Source organism: Loxodonta africana, chromosome 13 (assembly GCF_030014295.1).
Source record: "Loxodonta africana isolate mLoxAfr1 chromosome 13, mLoxAfr1.hap2, whole genome shotgun sequence".
Taxonomy (NCBI): domain Eukaryota; kingdom Metazoa; phylum Chordata; class Mammalia; order Proboscidea; family Elephantidae; genus Loxodonta; species Loxodonta africana.
In genome coordinates this window covers 43,185,670-43,200,683 of record NC_087354.1, presented here as the reverse complement: position 1 = coordinate 43,200,683, position 15,014 = coordinate 43,185,670, and the positions used below count along the sequence as shown (strand labels likewise).

The 15,014-nt window shown below is 38.7% G+C and overlaps 1 protein-coding gene across 1 annotated transcript in view; it reads left to right on the top strand.

The window, feature by feature from the left end:
* Positions 1-11,677, top strand: part of ARIH1 (ariadne RBR E3 ubiquitin protein ligase 1) — a 130,600-nt gene extending 118,923 nt beyond the window's left edge. The window contains exons 13-14 of the mRNA XM_064267294.1: positions 2,366-2,478; positions 3,505-11,677. Of these exons, the coding sequence (XP_064123364.1) occupies positions 2,366-2,478; positions 3,505-3,589 (198 nt within the window). The 3' untranslated portion in view covers positions 3,590-11,677. The remainder of the gene's footprint in view (positions 1-2,365; positions 2,479-3,504) is intronic.
* The last annotated feature ends 3,337 nt before the right edge of the window (positions 11,678-15,014 follow it).

The following is a 15,014-nucleotide window of genomic DNA, read 5'->3' as shown; positions in this document are numbered from 1 at the left end:
TTCTTCTATTTCTATTTTAAAAAGGGAATAATTAGAGAATAATACCTTCCTGGTATTATTCCCACTTCTCACATGGGTGCAATCTATTAATTCACCTCAACTACAGGTGTGATATTGTTTCCTCGGATCCTAATCACCTGGAGCTAGGTCATATCGCAAAAGGTAAAGGGCACAGTCCACCAAACTGCCAAGTCTGCCCAAGATTTTATATGCCAACTTCAAGCTTGGGGTCCCCCTGACACCCTCAGTTCTGACCTGACTACAATTTTGGGGTTTTCTCACTACTCCCACAGGAAGCCCAGAGTACTCCACTGCCCCCCTCACGCCCCCCATCCCCCATTTCTGACCTGCTGGCTCCCACTACTCCCTCAGGTTCAGTAATTTGCTAGAACAACTCACAGAACTGAGGAAGGCTCTGTACTTTTAATATAGTTTTACCATAGCAAAAAGGCTACAAACAAAACCATAGGACGAGGTCTGGGAGGGTTTCCCGTGTGGAACTTCCATGTCCCACATGACATGCTGCCATCCCAGTGCATCAGTGTCTTTCACCAACCTGGAAATCCATGAAGCTTCTGTGTCCAGAACCTTCTTTGGGCCCTTAGTACATAGCATGGAGCCCTGGTGGTGCAGTGATCAAGAGCTCAGCTGCTAACTATAAAAGGTCAGCAATTTGAATGCTGCTCCTTGGAAACCTTATGGGGCAGTTAGTTCTCTGTCCTATAGAATCACTCACTATGAGTTGGAATCGACTGGATGGCAGTGGGTTTTGGTTTTTTGCATAGGCATGATTGATTGACTGTGCCCTCTCCCCTGACATTAAATGCTATCACTAGATGAGTCTGACCTGGTCAGTCCCCGCTTAAGAGTCACCTCATTAGCATAACCTTTTAGGTTAGGTGTGGAAACCCTGGTAGTGTAGTGTTTAAGTGCTGTGGCTGCGAACCAAAAGACTGGCAGTTCGAATCCACCAGGAGCTCCTTGGAAACTCTATGGGCAGTTCTACTCTGTCCTGTAGGGTCACTATGAGTCAGAGTCAACTCGAGGGCAAGGAGTTTTTTTGTTTGTTTGTTTTGTTTTCTTTGATTGTCTGGAGCCCTCATAAAGACACTTCAGTCATTGGGGAATTTCCAAAGATTTAGAGGTTATCAGGAACCAAGGAGAAAAACCAAATCTTTAGGTAAAGTTGACCCCAGGATAGCTTTTTAGGTTTAAGTGAGATAACCCATGTAAATTGCTTACACAGCACTAGTAAGTTCTTGATAAAAGCCTTTATTCAGGCAAAACAAATCTGTGGTATTAGAAGTTAATATGGTGACTACCTTTGGTAGAGACATAGTGACTAAAAAAAAAAAGTATGCTGGTAAAATTCTACTTGTTGATCTGAGTGCTAGTTGCATGGATTGTTCACCTTGTAAAAATTTGGCTGTGTTTTCCACTTGTATACTTTTTGGTATGTACAGCGTATTTCAGTAAAAGGTTCAAAGAGGTTAGCTGTTCTTAATGAAGTATTTTTAAGTAAAGATGCTCATGTTAAATTAATGCACGAAACACTGATGTCATAGATAACTAGACAGTAAGACTGACTAGCAGGTGGGATATGGGTAACATGTAGAAAGCTAGCCATAATAGTAAAGAATAACAAAATTTTAATCTTTCATGAAGTGTTCTCTGACAAGAAATGGATGTAGCCAGAAGTAAACAAAAATAGGCTTCTGTTTTCTCAGATTTTTCTCTGAGTTTTTTTTTTTTTTTTTTATTAAGCTTCAAGTGAACATTTACCATTCCAATCAGTCTGTCACATGTAGGTTTACATACATCTTACTCCCTTCTCCCACTTGCTCTCCCCCTATTGAGTCAGCCCTTACTCTCTGAGTTTTAACACATAGCAGCTCTCAGAACTAGGAGGTTCCAAGATTTTTTTTTTCCCCCCTTAAATCCTTTTAAATTGTCCTCGATATCCTTCCCAGGATAGTGAGTGAATGTTCACTTCTTTTAGCATTTAAAAATTTGCCCTGAAAAAGAGAGAATACCGTATTTTTACGCTCACACAAACAGCGTGCTTTGTGCTTTTGGCATTTCTTTGCCTCTCCTGAGAAGGTATTTTCCGAAGGAGCTACTATGCTAATTTTTTTTTTTAACATGTTGTCGTAACTGGGTGTGGTGGGTGTGGCATTAACAACACAGTAATTAAGTTGTTAGAGCTTAAAACAATAAAGAGCAGTACAGATGCAGTTAAATCATTTGTGGAAATTAGGAAACTGGTGTTGAAGGTAAGTCTGTAGGTAAAGAAGCCACTGAAATGGTTTATCTTTTTTAGGTTTCTTTTGACAGAAAAAATTACTGTATATTCCTTCTCTTGCAGAATAACCAAGCAGATCTAGAGAATGCCACAGAGGTGCTTTCGGGCTACCTGGAACGAGATATTTCCCAAGATTCTCTGCAGGATATAAAGCAAAAGGTTCAAGATAAGTACAGGTGAGTTTTTTGGTTTTTGGTTTTTTTTAAACTAGCTATTGAGCAAAAGTTTCTGCCAGTGTTGCTCTCATAGGTCTTAGCGGTGAAGTTAGGTGGTAGTGAAACTTGGGTTTAGCATATCCAGTAACTGAGCTGCTGCCATGTTTCTCGCAGATTGCTTCTGTCCATTGGGCAACGAATTGCAGCTAGTAGTGCTGGTCAAGCATTAAGGAGAAAATCAGCCATTTATCCCACCGGCTGATTCTGCTGCTTCTGTCCAGCTATATCTACTTAGTTGCTGCCCTGCAAGGAAGAAAGAGCCTAAAAGGGCAAGTGGCCATTAGGATGAGGGGTGAGAATAGGATGCTGGTTTTACCATGGGGATTCTGTGGGTCATAGCTGTCAACAAGTGAGCTACCCAAACTCACTGTTTAGAATTTTTATTAGATTTATTTCTAAGGAGAGAATTACTTTGCCTAGGGGCAGATACACCACTTCTTAAGCTAAAGATGATGAAAATGTTTGATTTCACAACATGAACTCCTTCCCCCCAAAGTTTTTTCCTGGCAAAAACTAATTTCTTTTTAATAGTTAAATAGTAATAGGCAACTTTGGGAATATTGGAAGATTTGGAGATTTAGCCTGGTTAATATTTTTACTTCCTTAGCCAGCTATAACCAGTACCTTATAGTGCTTTTACAGTGTACAAAGATTTTACAGATGTGGATAAGTAACCCTTGAAATTACTTCTTTCTGAAACTGTTTACTCATCTGTAGAATAGTGGAGTTGAATCAGATGGTTTCCAAGTCCCCTTAGGACTTTTAACACTTTATGCTCTAAAATTAGTTCCCAGAGCAGGGAGTTATTGGTCTACAGAAAATACTGTTTTCATGTTAGAAACAGTTTAATGTGTCTGTGCATGTAGACTAAAAATGTGCCTATTAAAAATGGGTGCTCGGTTCTGTAGGGGTGCCATAAAAAAATAAGTAAATACTCTTTTATTAGTAGAGACTGACAAGTTTTGTTTTTTTTCTCTTTGATTACAGATACTGTGAGAGTCGACGAAGGGTTTTGTTACAGCATGTGCATGAAGGCTATGAGAAAGATCTGTGGGAGTACATTGAGGACTGAGAATGGCCCCGCATAAAATGAACTCTGAAAACTTTACCATCTAGAGTGCTCATGCAATTAAAACAAACAAAACAAACACAAACACAAACAAGGAGGCACTAAGCCTCTTTGACACCACTGGTCTGTAGTACCGGAATTCTGTTTTGTTAACGGAAAGTTTAAGTAAATTATATTGTAATAAAAAAAGGTAGATAAACCATTGTACAACAGTATTCTAGGCCGCCAACAAAAGTGTGACAGACACACTAAAAGCCCTCCAACTTTAACTTGTAACGTAGCTTCATTCTCAAAGCTGACTCCTTTTTTCTTTTTCTTTCCTGAGTGTAGTACAGTTAAAATTTGAAACAGCTCTTTGACACTGCTTTTCATGTCCAAACCAGCCATTTTGTTGTACTTTGGTGAAGGATCTCTTTTCCTTCCTCCCCTACACATACAGATACACCCCCACACACAGATCGACTCTCTTTCTCTCATACCCCAAGGTCATATGTGAATGTTGATTAGCTCCTTGTAAAGAAAATTCTTGGGGCGGGAAGGGTAGGCAGCAAGAGGATTAAACAAAAACAAACTTTGTATATGACTTTTAAAACAAGAGGACAACACAGTATTTTTCAAAATTGTATATAGCGCATATGCATGGACAAAGCAAGCGTGGCACGTGTTTGCATAATGTTTACTTACAAAAAAATATTTATTCTTTAAAAATCTTCAAGATTATGTCTATTTGCTGTGCATTTTCTTTCAGTTTGCTTTATATTTCCAGGGTGGGGGGTTGGGAAAACAGGTGTGTTGGCTTAGCCCCTCTGGAAGACCTAACTAGAGCTCTGTGATTCCCCTTTCCTGCTCCTGAGGTTACTTTGCCCTTTCTGGTTTTCTTAAGTCTGTTGGCTGGTCAGGGGCCTCATGCCTTGAATTCCCAGCTCTTCCTGATCAGGGACAGGGAGGCTGAGCTCTGACTAAATGCCATGGATTGATAAGGGCTGCCATGGGGGAGGGGGAGCTTTGTTGCTGTAGTTCAAGACGACTCCATCCCCGGCCTCATCCATTTCCCCAAGCCTTTGTGCGCCCATGGCATACACACTGCTAAAGGCTTCCTGACCTACTCATCACGTCCACAGGAAGCATTTCAAGTTTTCTTTCCTTTTGATTTTTTTTTTTTTTAATTGCTGCTTTGAGCCTTTTAAGATTTTAGTTACGGCTCTTCTTTTACCCCTTCTCCACGTTAGAGTGTCAAATATAATGTTTTTGCTTTAAATATAAATAGCCATTCACTTAGTCTCAGATTGTAAATTTAAAATGGCAGATACTGAAATTGCCTGTGTGTGTTGCTGTGGGTTCAGTTTGAAGGCCAACACCCCTAGAACATGATATTCCCATATAGTGCATTTGAATAGAAATCACTGAGTTTGCTTCTTTTCTATTGTCAGCAGGTAGGAGAATTAATAATGCATTTTAGCTGTGATGTCCATTTTTATGAAATTTCTTCTAAGCTATGTTAAAAGTAAAGGATGGTGGTGGTTTTATTAACTATATACCTGTTTCGGCCATTCTGGCTATGGTATTTTTCAACAGGTCAGCATCCCTAAATCTGTCAGTTTTATATGGGAGTGCAGAGTGAACTAGGCAACTAGATTAAGAGGTTTTAATATTAAATACCAATTTCGGCTGTGGACCTCTTTGTCTTCCTTTAAATGTCTTGCGCCTAGGGGAGTGTTTACCATTTGTGAGGCAGCTTTGTCTGCTCTTGCACTGTACATCTTACTACTCCATTGGGAAGTAGGTTCACTTTCCTCTGGCCGTTTGCCTAAGTTAGGCTTTGCTGAATCAACCCTACTTTTCCTTTTAGAAAAGGTTGTTACCTGAGATGTACTTGCAACTGTTCTTTTCCCATCAAAAATCAGTGAATGTTTGCTGAATATATTATGCTGCTTCCTTAAACCACTTGTCGCTTTAGGATCGACTTTACCTGAACCTTTTATCCCCTCCTCCCTTGCCACCTCAGGTGCAAATCTGAACTCAGTGTCTGCTTCTTCCATATTCCCTTCTCCTCCCTTTCCCCATTATCCACTTGATTTTATTTTACTTTAAATGACTGCATCAATCTTAAATACATTTATCAAAAGTTTTTTTTTTTTAGAAAGCTTGAACAAGTTCCTTTCCCTGGTAACTTTGAAAAGCTGCCAGAGTTGCTATATGGATATATGTGGCTCCCTAAAAATGCTTTGTATATGTGTTGTGTCTTTAAAAAATCTTACCAGTTAACTTCGCACTATCTAGGTTTGAGTGTCATAAATCCTCTTTACATGCTCCCCTTGCATCAAGTATTCACAACCAGTTTGTGCACTTCATAACGTCCGCCCCCGTGGAGGAGTAGTGCTTTTTAGAGATGCTGTCTAGTTGCAGTGTTGGCACACTCCCTGAGGGTATTGCAGTTGTGGGTGCGTTCTCTAATTTGTATGGATCAAGGGGAACTGGCCTTTCCTACTTGCAGGCTTTTAACAGCTATCTCCGTATTTGACAGAATTCCCTGAGTTAACTGTTTTCATTGTTAGTATCTTCAATGCCCGAAACTGGGATAGGCAAGCCATATTGTATGACAGCTTCCCTGTTTCACCTACTAAGGCTTGCTATCAGAGGGCTCGATTCACAGCAAGCATCAGGGTCTCCCTGTCTTCTTGGGGGCAGTTACGTTGTCTTTTGAAAAGTGCATGCTTCATGTGAACAATTCATTAAGCAGTAGATGGACTTTCAGTGATCTACAATAAAATTTTGATTGGAAGCTCAGGACACAAACCACAGTGGTAAAATTGAATAGCATCTATTACCAGACTCTAAATTCTGTGTATTTTCTGCGACCCAGATCGTATGTGTTCTATGTGTGTTTAAATAAAAATATGAAATACACATGTGTATACATACACACATATACAGCAGCTCCAAGACTGACTGACTTGATTGGAAATGGTTGGATGCAGTGTAAAATGTGGTTCAGCCATGGTTAGGAACTGAAATTCAGTACAAGAGCATAAAGGACTTGATGTAACAGATTTCTCTTAGCTACAAATCCCGGTATAGAGCACTTGGGGGATGGGAGGGGGCGGGTTGGTGAGACAATCAGACCGGTAAATTGATTAAATGCTCCTAACCCTGTAATTTTGTGCGTAGAGCACCCTGTGCTGTGGAAATAACTGTTCTTAGATTTTCATTGTAACTGGACTGTTCAGGTTGCCCAGAGGGAAAGAACATTCCTAATTCTAATAAAATAAACTTTTATTTTGTTATTCCATTAGTTACTTATGTTTATTTTTATAATTTAAAAAAAAATTGGTGGCCTGACAACCACCTGTATTTTGTGCCTTATTCACTGTTCCTACTTAATATAAGATGTCAACATTTGGTTCAGTTTCTTTGTAGGGAACTATGAATGAGACCGTCCCCTACGACTGACTTGGTGACTATAGCCTTCGGAGCATTTCCTGAAAGCCTTCCAATTTCTGTGTCTCGAACATTGAATTTAGATTTCCATTTGTGTTGTAACAATGATAATACCGAGATGCTCAGTAGATCTTTGAATGCTGGTTTCTTTTCCTTAAGTCGTTTTCAGTTAACTGTAAAACTCCTTCACATAACTTCCATTTTACTTACCCTTCGTAGCTAATACTGCCTATAGAGATGGAGAGTTACCTTCTTAAAGAAGGCTCCAGAGTTGGAGATACTTGTCATTGATACTCTTAGTTTAGATTTTAGTACAGTTTAATTTGGTTTATTTGGATCTATAATTACAAGTGTTTATCACTTTCATCTTCAATGCACTTTCTTATACTAGCCTTTAAACAAATGGGGTAGAAATTGTTCTGTTTTACAAGAGAAGAAAATGAGGCTCAACAAGGTTAAGTAATTTTCCCAAGGTTAACAGTTTCTTTCATCAGGTACTGGAATTTTCTTGTATCTGAGACTCGAACGGTATCACACTCTCTCTTTATATCCATATTCTGGTCTCAGAATGACCTAGAATTCAGTACCAGAAAAGGTGGTTCTTAACTATGGTTTCGTGCTTTTAAAATACATCAAGGACTATATAAATACCTGTCACTGCTACTGTTAGAGGAGTGCTGTATGATTTCCATCTTTAATTTGTTGTTGCATCGTTTACAGCTCCTGTGGCCCTGGTTTGCCTAATTGTTAGAAACCAGCTGTGGTTAGAAAGTAGCCCTTTCCATCGCACGGGTTTGGGGCAATCCTCACGTGAAGACTGTGATGTGATAGTTAAGGGTAAATAGTTGAGCATGATTTCATTTGCTAAATGGTGCCTGAGCAATTTGCCATTGTTGACCTGGTCATTTGTAAACAAAAAAAAAAAAAATTTCCAAAGTAAAGAATTTTGGGTTGTGTCTACTAGAATTTCTTACAGGAGTTGTTTTACAACTGAAAACACGGCAGAACAGCCCATATCCATTTGATCTCTGCATTTCTCCTTGAAATTGGATGACCAGCTTCCAAATTTTAATTTTTTGATTTCTGTATGATTAAATGCAATTTGGGGGCAACTATTGTTGATCTTTCTCTAGGCAGTAGCATTTAGGATAGAAGAAGTAATGAATATCAGATTCTTTTGAAAAGCAGTTTGATTAAACAGTAGACATGCTTCTTTAGTGCCATTTTTACAGTAGAAGTCAGTGTATGAATGAGTCATACGCTGATAAGCAGGTCTTAATGCCAAACCAGTTACCAGTTGCGGTCGAGTCGATTCCAGCTCACAGCCACCCCACGTGTGTCAGGATAGTACTGTGTTCCATAGGGTTTTTAATGGCTGAATTTTTTGAAAGTAGATCACCAAGCCTTTCGAGATGCCTCTAAGTAGACTTGAACCTCCAACCTTTTGGTTAGGAGCCAAGCATGCTAACCGTTTGTGCCACCCAGGGACAGCAGTGCCAGGGCACACCCTTGTTACCATAATCACAGTTTCAGATTCTTAATGTCTACAAGAGGCAGCTAAATGTTTTTAAAATGGACTGCCCTGTGTTGTTCGAGAAGCCTGTGAAACCCAGACTTGTGTATTCTCTCAATTTTGAAATGTTGGTGATTACAGTATTTTTAAATATGAGTCAAAGAAAACCCACTCGTGACCATCATTTTCCAACTTCTGTGAGTCTTAGGTTGCAACTTATAATAATTGCAAAGAGAGAATACAGCTGAGCATAGGTCATAAAGAACAAAAGGACCTATATTTGGTGAGTTCACAGGCTCAGGGTAGGGCCTATCAATGTAGGCCCTAGCTGAGTGGGTTTTGTAGAATGGTGTTACCCAAGAGTCCAGTGTGTAGTGCCCAGTTTTTGTTTTTTTTTTTCCTTCCAGTTTTCTAGTAAGTGGCCCACTTGGAGAAAATAATTCACAAAACCAAAAGCCTGTTGAGCAGTAGACCTGACAAGCAGAGTAGAATATTCAGGTCAACCGGCAATATGTTCTCTTCCTAAAAGGGAGAAATCTGAGAAAGTAAATCGGTGGAGGGCTGGGCAAAAGAAGGTAAGCTTATATGCATTCGAGCGAACGCAAACTTCAACTTAATCACTTAGAGTTGAATTCTGAACATTTTATAGAGTCCACAAGTTTCTTTTAGCTTCATTCTTAGGATAATTTTGTGTGTTAAGACAATGGATTTTCCTATTTTTATCACCAGTGTGGGTAATGGAAAGAATATTGATATTCTCAGCCATAGTTTTCCCTTCTGTAAAATAGGGATACTTAATAGGAGCTATAATTTGTTGAGTACTTCTTGCCAGATGCCTTAATTACATTATCTGTATCCTCTAAGCAACCCTAAAAGAAAAGTAGGCATTGCTGTCCTATTTTATAAACGGGGAAACAGGCTTATAGACTATTAACTTGCTCAAAAGTTACACAGTGAGTTTATGTTCGGGTTAGGTTTTCTGATGCTGTGTGTTCATTATGTTGTCTACTTTATCTGTGACAGAAATATTGTGAGGATCAAAGAAAATGACCCTCACATTTTCCCAAACAAATTCTAGTTATAAATAATAAGCACACTAGTGGTAACTTAGGCGAAAAATAAAGATACAGAACTGCCTCATAGACTCCCAAACGCAGAATTAGACAGAACCCAGAAGCCAGAAAGCCATTTTGGACTCCTAGGCTGGCATGGGCTGTGCCATCTGCACATCCACATTATTCTGTCTATATTAAATAATCTCAATTTGTCCTGTCAGCCTCTCCATAGCTCCAAGTGTTACATGTTAACTATTCCAGACACAGAGACAAAACCAAACTAGGCCAAGGTGCATGGTCATTAGGATAAACTTGACTCTTGGGTGTTTACCCCTGTGGATTGGGGTGGGGGGTGCGGGGTGTGGGCAGCGCACAGATTTTTATAGAAAGTGTCCACAGAGAAAGCTAAAATGCCCTGAAAGTTTCCTTTTCTAAAAGAAACGTAACGAATTAATATAGAATTAATACGGCTAACTTGTGAATGTTTACTAAGTGCTTCATGTGCATCATCTCATTTAAACTCAAGAACCCTATGAAATAGTTACCATCCCCTGACAATAGAAGCTCAAGGAAGATGGGTAATTTGCCTGAGGTCACCGTGTTCTGTTACTGTCAGAAGGAAGATTCAAACCTACATTCCTTCAGTTAACACCCATGGTGCCAGGCAGTGTTCTGTGCGCTGGATAGTGAATAACGGGTCTGTTGGTTTGTCTAAATCTCACGACTACAGCTCTACATGGAGGCTCAGTGGATTGCCCAAAGTCACCCAACCAGGGCATGGCAGAGCTGGAGCCACAGCCTGACCTCTAGCACTATATTCTTTGCACTGCACTGTAGCTGCTTCTGAAACAGCCATGCCAAGGGCACCTGCTAAAGCTATGTAGATGGGGCAGCTTCCAGCCTTAGATTGCTCTGGAGACTTGATGACTAGTTCTTATTTTTGGCTCTTTGTGTTCAAAACAGGTGCCTCTCTTGTTGTTAACCTCAGATGTTATACTACTAAGAAGGTACCAAAATACGGCTTTTCCTTCCTCACATTTGAGAGCCACTCTAGCATTTTATTAAGAAGCAAGCCCCATATTTCCAAACCCTTTCCAGAAGGCCTGTCTGGTTTTGAGCTGATCACATTGACTTCATATGCATAAAGTATAAAATAACATTTCCTGGTGTTAGTGTCTTATTTGGCACCTCACTGGCTACACCTGTATAAAAGTGTGGTATGTACTCTTCAAGCTCCCTGCCTTTTACCATGGACTATTCAAGTTTCAGGGTGGGGTTTTGGAGGATGATTGTAGATACCTAACACTAATTCCCTATAGTAGTAAATTCTCCAGAAAGCTCTTTAGGCTGAAACCTTGTCTCTAGATTTCTTTCTGATGGCTAATGTTCTTCTCTGTTTGCATGATGACAAAGCGGTGCCCTAAAAACCACCTCAGTACACATTAAAGGCTATTATTAGAATTATAAATCGGGGGCTTGTGCAGTGAGGATCTAGTTGTCTGAAACCCACTGGCCAAGTTGGAATATTTGAGGGTCGAGTAAACACAGAGAGAGCAGGATTTCATCCTAAGTTTTCTCAGGGACCTGTCCAACAACACCACTAGAATTTCCCAGCTTTGTCTTGCAGAGACTCCCTATGTGTACTCCCACCTCTCAGGTTCACACAGTCCTTTCAGAGGGAGTCCAGCATTTATGGAGCACCTCTTGTGAGCCTAGCTGGGTGATAGATTTTCCAATGGAACACCTCAAAATTGTAAAGATCTTGCACCTGCTCTCGAGTCATTTATAATCTAATGGTAGTCTTACTGGTATGAACATAGTTGCTTGGTAATAAATTCCTCCCAATGAACTTGTGATTCATTTCTATATAAAACCAGTTGTCAGGAAGTTGATTTCTACTCATGGGGACCCAGAGTAGAACTGTGCTCTGTAGGGTTTTCGATGACTGATTTTTTCCAAGTAGAGAGCCACATGTTTCTTCCCAGGCATCTCTGGGTGGACAGAAACTTCCAAACTTTCAGTTAGCAGCTGAGTGCCTTAACCATTTGTACCCCTCTCGCCCAGAGATTTCTCATTTATACAAAACTAGAGCAAATACTAAAGAGTTTTTTTTTTTTTTTTTTTTTTTTAATAAGGGAGGAAGCATGACTTGAGTGTCCACCTGCTTTGGAAAATATGACTGCTTTGGATAGGAAATCATTTTGTATGCAAATACCCTGAGACTGATTCCGACCATTGTAAAGGCCATGGTAGCAAATGCCAGAGAATGGGCTTAATGCAGGGTATGGTCCATGCCTCTGAATAATTCATTTTTACCCTATTATTTTGACTAACTTGCAACAGAGTGGGTTAAGTACTGTACGTTTAAAGAACCCTACTATGCATTCAGGTAAAAACCAATTAGCACAAGTCAGTGCCTTCCAGTAGTCAAATGGTTGCTCATTAACCAATGGAAATAAAACTGTTAGTTCTACAGAATTGCTTCACAGATTCTAAATGCTACTTCTCTGGACACTGGATTGTGTGCCCTGTGAGACAGGTTCTGTAATCGAGATCCTAGCCCTGAAGAGATTAAAGTCCCGAGATAACACTAAGAACAGATAAGATAGGTCAGTAAAGAGCTGGGAACAGGTGCTCCTGGAAGAGGAATCCCTCCCCAAACATACACTTTTATTTTAAATTGAGATACAATTAGTATATAGTAAAATGCACACATCTTAAGTGTTTAATTTCATGACTTTTAACAATTGTATAGACCTGTGTAATAACCACCCAAAAGAGCATATAGAACATTACCATCAACCCAGAAAGTTCTCTTGTGCACTTTTCAAATCAATCTCTGTTCCCCTCCAGTGATCACTTGGCTGATTTCTGTCACTAAAAATTCATTTTGCCTGTTTTTGGACTTTATATAAATGGATTTTTATAACAAGCATCCTTTTGCATCCGGCTTTTTTTCACTTGTCTTAATTCTTTAAAGTCATATATATTGTGTGTATCAGTCATTTGTTCTTTGTTACTGGGTAGTATTCCATGTTATAAATTTACCACAATTTGTTTATTCATTCTCCTGTTGCTAGACATTTAGGTTGTTTCCAGCTTGGAGTGATTATTAATAAGGCCATTATAAATATTCTTACAAAAGTTTTTTTGTTTTGTTTGTGGATATATGTTTTCACTTTTCTTGAAAACGTGCCCAAGAGTAGAAGGGCTGGGTCATAACTACTCTTCTGTTCTCTAAAGTGGCTTTACCATTTTGCACTCGCACCAATGATGTATGAGAGTTCCAGTTGCTCCACGTCTTTGTCAACATTTGCTATTGTCATTGTTTTTTATTTTAACCATTTTAGTGGTTGTGAAAATCTTTTTGTGATTTTAATTTCCATTTCCCTGATGACTAATGATGTTCAGCACGTTTCATGTGCTTTTCTTCTGTTTGTATATCTTTGGTGAAGTGTTGTTCATGCCTTTTTTTTTTTTTTACCATTTTGAAATTGGATTGTCTTTTTATTCTAATTTTTATTGTGGTTTTATTTTATTGTGATTATTATTGTTTATATTCTAGAAAAAAGCCTTTGTCAGATATATGTACTATGAATATATATTTTGCTAGACTGTGGCCTGTCTATTGATTTGCTTATTGGAATCTTTTGATTTAATTTTAATTAACTTAAATTTTATTTAAATAGTCACTTGTGGCTAATGGCTACTATATTGGACAGTGCAGCCCTAGAAATTATAATATACATATTGTACTCTTGGTATTTTATATTTTACATTTATAATATGCTATAAACTCCACAATAAATTTTTATTATTGCTGTTCCTACTTTCCAACAAATCTAAGGTTCCATCTGGTATCACTACCCTTCAGTCTAAAGAACTTCTTTTGGCATTTCTTCTACTTCAGTTTTGCTACAGATGAATTTTCTCAGCTTTTATCTCTCAGAGAATTTTTTATTTTGCTTTTATTTTTTCAGGGGTATTTTAACTGAATAAAGAGCCCTGGTGGCACAGTGGTTAAGAGACCAGCTGCTAACCAAAAGGTAGGCAGTTCAAAACCACCAGTTGCTCCTTGGAAATGCTATGGGGCAGTTCTACTCTGTCCTGTAGGGTCACTATGAGTCAGAATTGACTCAATGGCAACAGGTTTGCTTATTCGAATATAGAATTCTATGTTGACCTTTTATTTCTTCTTTCAGTACTATAAAGTCACTTCTTTATCTTCTGGTCTCATTTGTATCAGTCATCTATTGTTTTTATTGTTGTTCCTCTACCTATAATGTGTCTTTTTTTTCCTGTGCCTGCTTTCAATATCTGTTCTTTATTTTTGGTTTTCAGCAGGTTGACTTTGATATATCTAGGTATGTTTGTATTGCATTTACCGAACTTCTTGGATCTGTGTTGGTGTCTTCCATTAATACTGGATATTTCTTGATCATTATCCTTCAAATATTTCTTTTGTCCTGTACTCTGTTGACTCTCCTCACCTTCTGAGACTCAGTTACACATATATTAGATAATTTGATATCCTACAGATATCAGATGATCTCTCTGTTGTTTGTTGTTCTTGTTGTTTTTCCCTCACACTTTTTTCCCTTTGTTTTCAGTCTGGATACTTTTACATTTAACCGTCTTCAAGTTCCCTAATCGTTTCCCATGCTGACCTGCTAAACCCATCTAATAAATTTTTCATTTCTGATATTGTATTTTTCATTGCTAGCATTTCATATTTGGATACTTGCCATGTTTTTGCTAAAATTTCCTGTTTTTAGTGCATGCTTTTCACATTTTCCACTAAATGTTCTAGGATTTTCATCATAGTTATTTTGAAGAATCCTGTCTCTTGATTCCAACATTTTAACCTTCACTAGATCAATTTTTTTTTTTTTTTTTGCATTTTAATAAGAATTATTTTAAAGATCCTTACTGATCATTCAACATCTGGGCATCTGTACTTCTACTTGTATTATCTGCTCCATCTCTTACACATATTCTTCCTTTTGCATATGTCTTGTATATTTGATTGTATGTTGGACATTTTGTATAAAAGAACAGAAGAGACTGAAGTAAATATTATTTACCTCCAAAATGGGGCATGCCCCTTTTTCTCTCAGGTCACTTCAGTAGAGGTTCAGTCAATCTGATGCATATTTAACCTAGATCTGGGTTTTATTACAGCTTTAGGTTGATCCAGTTTGCCAGTAGCTTCAAATATTTTGAAGGTGGAATCAGAACTTTCCCTTCAGCAGGGCCTGGGTTTTTGGTATTGATAAGATTCTGGGGATCTGACTTTCCTTCACAGCCAAGCCGCCAGCTTTTGGAAATGTGGGCAATCGCCCTGCTTTACAGCAAAGCTGCCAGAGTTTTTAATCAATGGGGGTAGGGGTATGGGGCGTATTCTCTCATTCTTTTGCCTTGC